Below are 3042 nucleotides of genomic sequence, written 5' to 3'. Positions count from 1 at the left end.
CTTTGCTTTTGGGCTGGTTTGATTGTAAATGGGCCAGAGGGGGCTGGAGACGATTGATCGATCCACCGTGTGCGAACGTACATGTCATATTGTCGTTTAATAGTAAAAAATAATATAACTATGTAGTTGAAGGCATTGGTCTTTATTTCATATATATCTTGGGGTGACATTTGTGGGTTACTAGCTCTGTGGATGTTTAATTAACTTATATGGAAAGAATTTGTCATATATTTTTAAATACGTATTTTAATGCCAAAATGTCTTATTATCACGTGTCGTGGTTGTTATTAATTTGTGATGGCATCGACATGTATGGTTGACAGATGGGGTGTTACATATAGCTAAACACACATTATGTAAGCCAAGCAAACCCCTATAGTTCAGGAGATTATTCAGATGTTTGTTTTGTAAAAACTATGGCCAACTCAGGAATGATTCATTATATTATGTAAGCACTTTACAGATAAAATATTTATCATATACTTGGTTGTCCAAGAACACCAATTTACTCGTGAAGACCAACTTAGAAAACAAACAGTCAAAAAAAAAATGCGACATCAATGATCAATGCCATTCGATGTCATAGTTAGACAAACTAAACATACAAACATACATCCAATGATATTTATAATAGATAATGATCTGGTGGATCTTGATATTATATATTGAAGAGCAGCCCTTCTGGCCTTTGCACCCTAAGGTGTACCCGGCCCTTATTATTACAAAGTGTAAACAAAAAAGATAAACATGAAAATAAAAGGTAGTATGTAGCATATCACACATGATTGCTACACGCAACACAGTTGCGAGATTATTACAATATTTAATAGTCCACCAAATCTAGTACATCCTTGATTAAACTTAGTTAAACAAGGAATCCTGCACCGACAGCAGATTTTCCGGTAGGTCCACAAATTCCAGCATAGAGTGAGGTTCCGGTCTCTATGTCATATGCTTTAGCAATGGCCCCAGATTTCTCCAGTTTGTGCTCAACTTGTGCCCAATTGATGTTGCTAAATTTACCTTTATGGCCACATTCCACATATACCTGCCCCATTTAAAAGAAAACATAAAAGTTTATTATTAATTATAATTTTTAAAATAAATCACTGCCACATTTTTTATTCGGGGCACATTTTATTTCCACATCTGTTATGATGAGCTTATTTCACCATGTTTTTTTACGTTTTCTATTATCATCCCAGCTCTTTATATTTTCCTTTTTAGTATTTGTTTATTTGTTTATTTTTTGAAGAAGTTGAGTTGTTAGTAAAAGAGTGTGTATAATTGTGTGCTTACCCTCCCTCCAGCAGAATTTGTGGTGTCGGAAAAGGCAAGGAGCCATCCACATTCTACACCAGCTTTGTTTTTGGCGGAATACACCACAGCAGCCTTGACGACACCTTTGACGAACGTGCCTGACATGGCGAAACCATCCAAATTGCAAAGAGGGTTGGGGAAGTTTCTGACAACCTGTCCTGCAAATATCTTGCTAGCAATAATACTCAGGGGCCCCGTTGTTTGATTCTTCAAAGCACCTGCTAGCAGTTCCTGAGAGTTCAACGAGTGCTCAGCTTGCTTGGTGAGCTCATCTAAACTTGCTTTCTCCTCCAAACTGAGTTCCACATCCTTCTTCTCACACTGGATTGATGCCATTATCCTGCGTCAATCCCTAAATGTAACATATTAAATCAAGCCAGTACAGATGATTTTAAGATCCTAGATGGTTTTTGAATTACAAACTTTTTAAGATTAACCAAGGAAAGTAGACCTATATGGAGATTAATCTCGATTTTTGGGATTCCTTTCCATGTGTTTACATACCATGCATTCATACATATGTACGTTCCCCTCCTAATTCATGGAGTAAATAAAGTAATCCAACAAAAGTCAGCAGGAAGATATGGTTATGATAAGTAGTAATTTCATTACAAAGAAACTAAAATACAACTTAATGATTATCCAAAATAATATGTACTATTCTTTTGTATATAATAATAATACTACTACTACTATAACCAATCAGTTTTAATCCTAGGAAAATCCATAACCATGATTAGGTCAGAAAAAAACTGATATAAGAAAACAAGCTACCTGTATGGAGCTAAAGAAAGTGGTGATTGAGTTCAGCGTAGGAGATATTGCATCTATCAGCGCAATGGGGTGAGTACATGAAGAAGCACCTGTTGGGTATTTATAGCATTAGAACCAATGGTAAAAATAGAATAATTCTTTATCCCCTCATCGTAAAAGAATTTCTGCTTATCGCATCTTCTCAAAAGTAAATTCCCTACCCAGCTGGATATCCACTAGAGACGTTTCGATTAAGAGTTGTCTACTTCTAATTGGAAAGCCTGAGATGGCTCCGGTTTTCTATAGTCTTCGTCGCCAGCCATTGATGGGTGATTATGTATGTAAAATGGTAGACAAACTCTTAAAAAATCTTTATAAGCTCAGAACGATACGTTTAAAGCTATAAGTCCTTAGTGGTTGTTTGGATAGCGAATATTAGCAATCAATTTTTTTTTGAAAAAGAGTTTTAAGAAGATTTTTAGGTAACCGGTTGTAGTAACTTTTCTGTTAAAAATAGGGTTACAGAAAATTAAGTTTGGAACAGGAAAGTGTTGGAACTAATCTTGTTATTAGGTCATGTTTAAGTTGTTTTGTTTTCAGTTATCCTTTGTCATCGCGAGTTACCGGCCGGAAAGGTGTGGCAGCATACACGCGGAAAGATGTGATCCCGTGTGTGTACAATCTGATGGCACAGTGTAGGTAGGAAAAGTGCACGAAGTCTAGCTGTGAGGGTAAGTGTGTGTGCCAGCGAAATACTAGCTCTAGGAGTCACTGTAGGAACGGCTCGCTACGCCGATGGCCGAAAACCCTCAGAGTAACCATATTGGGTCAACGGCGTAGGCTACGCCGAGAGCGGCCCTTGGCATAGCTCCTCAGAAAATATCTACCTCGGTAGAGTCACGTGGACCGTTGGTGTAGACCCGACCCTCAGCGTAGCTGTGATACACCGATGGCCACCGTCGGCGTCTA

At 37.7% G+C, this 3042-nt stretch overlaps 1 protein-coding gene across 2 annotated transcripts; it reads right to left on the bottom strand.

Annotated features, from left to right (window-relative positions):
- Nucleotides 1-622: 622 nt before the first annotated feature.
- LOC124666732 (jasmonate-induced protein homolog) lies at nt 623-2156 on the bottom strand. 2 transcript variants are annotated; one of them, XM_047204061.1, is made up of 3 exons: nt 2095-2156; nt 1300-1672; nt 623-1048 (listed from the first exon to the last, which is right to left on the bottom strand). In XM_047204061.1, exons 2-3 carry the CDS (start codon nt 1654-1656, stop codon nt 866-868), a joined length of 540 nt encoding a protein of 179 aa, XP_047060017.1. In that variant the 5' UTR covers nt 1657-1672; nt 2095-2156; the 3' UTR covers nt 623-865. The 2 variants fall into 2 exon arrangements, with proteins under 2 accessions (XP_047060017.1, XP_047060016.1); XM_047204060.1 differs by having other exon boundaries at nt 1300-1660.
- Nucleotides 2157-3042: the final 886 nt, after the last annotated feature.

Source organism: Lolium rigidum, chromosome 6 (assembly GCF_022539505.1).
Source record: "Lolium rigidum isolate FL_2022 chromosome 6, APGP_CSIRO_Lrig_0.1, whole genome shotgun sequence".
Lineage (NCBI taxonomy): Eukaryota > Viridiplantae > Streptophyta > Magnoliopsida > Poales > Poaceae > Lolium > Lolium rigidum.
The sequence above is the reverse complement of the archived record's forward strand: the minus strand, read 5'-3'. Positions and strand labels throughout refer to the sequence as shown.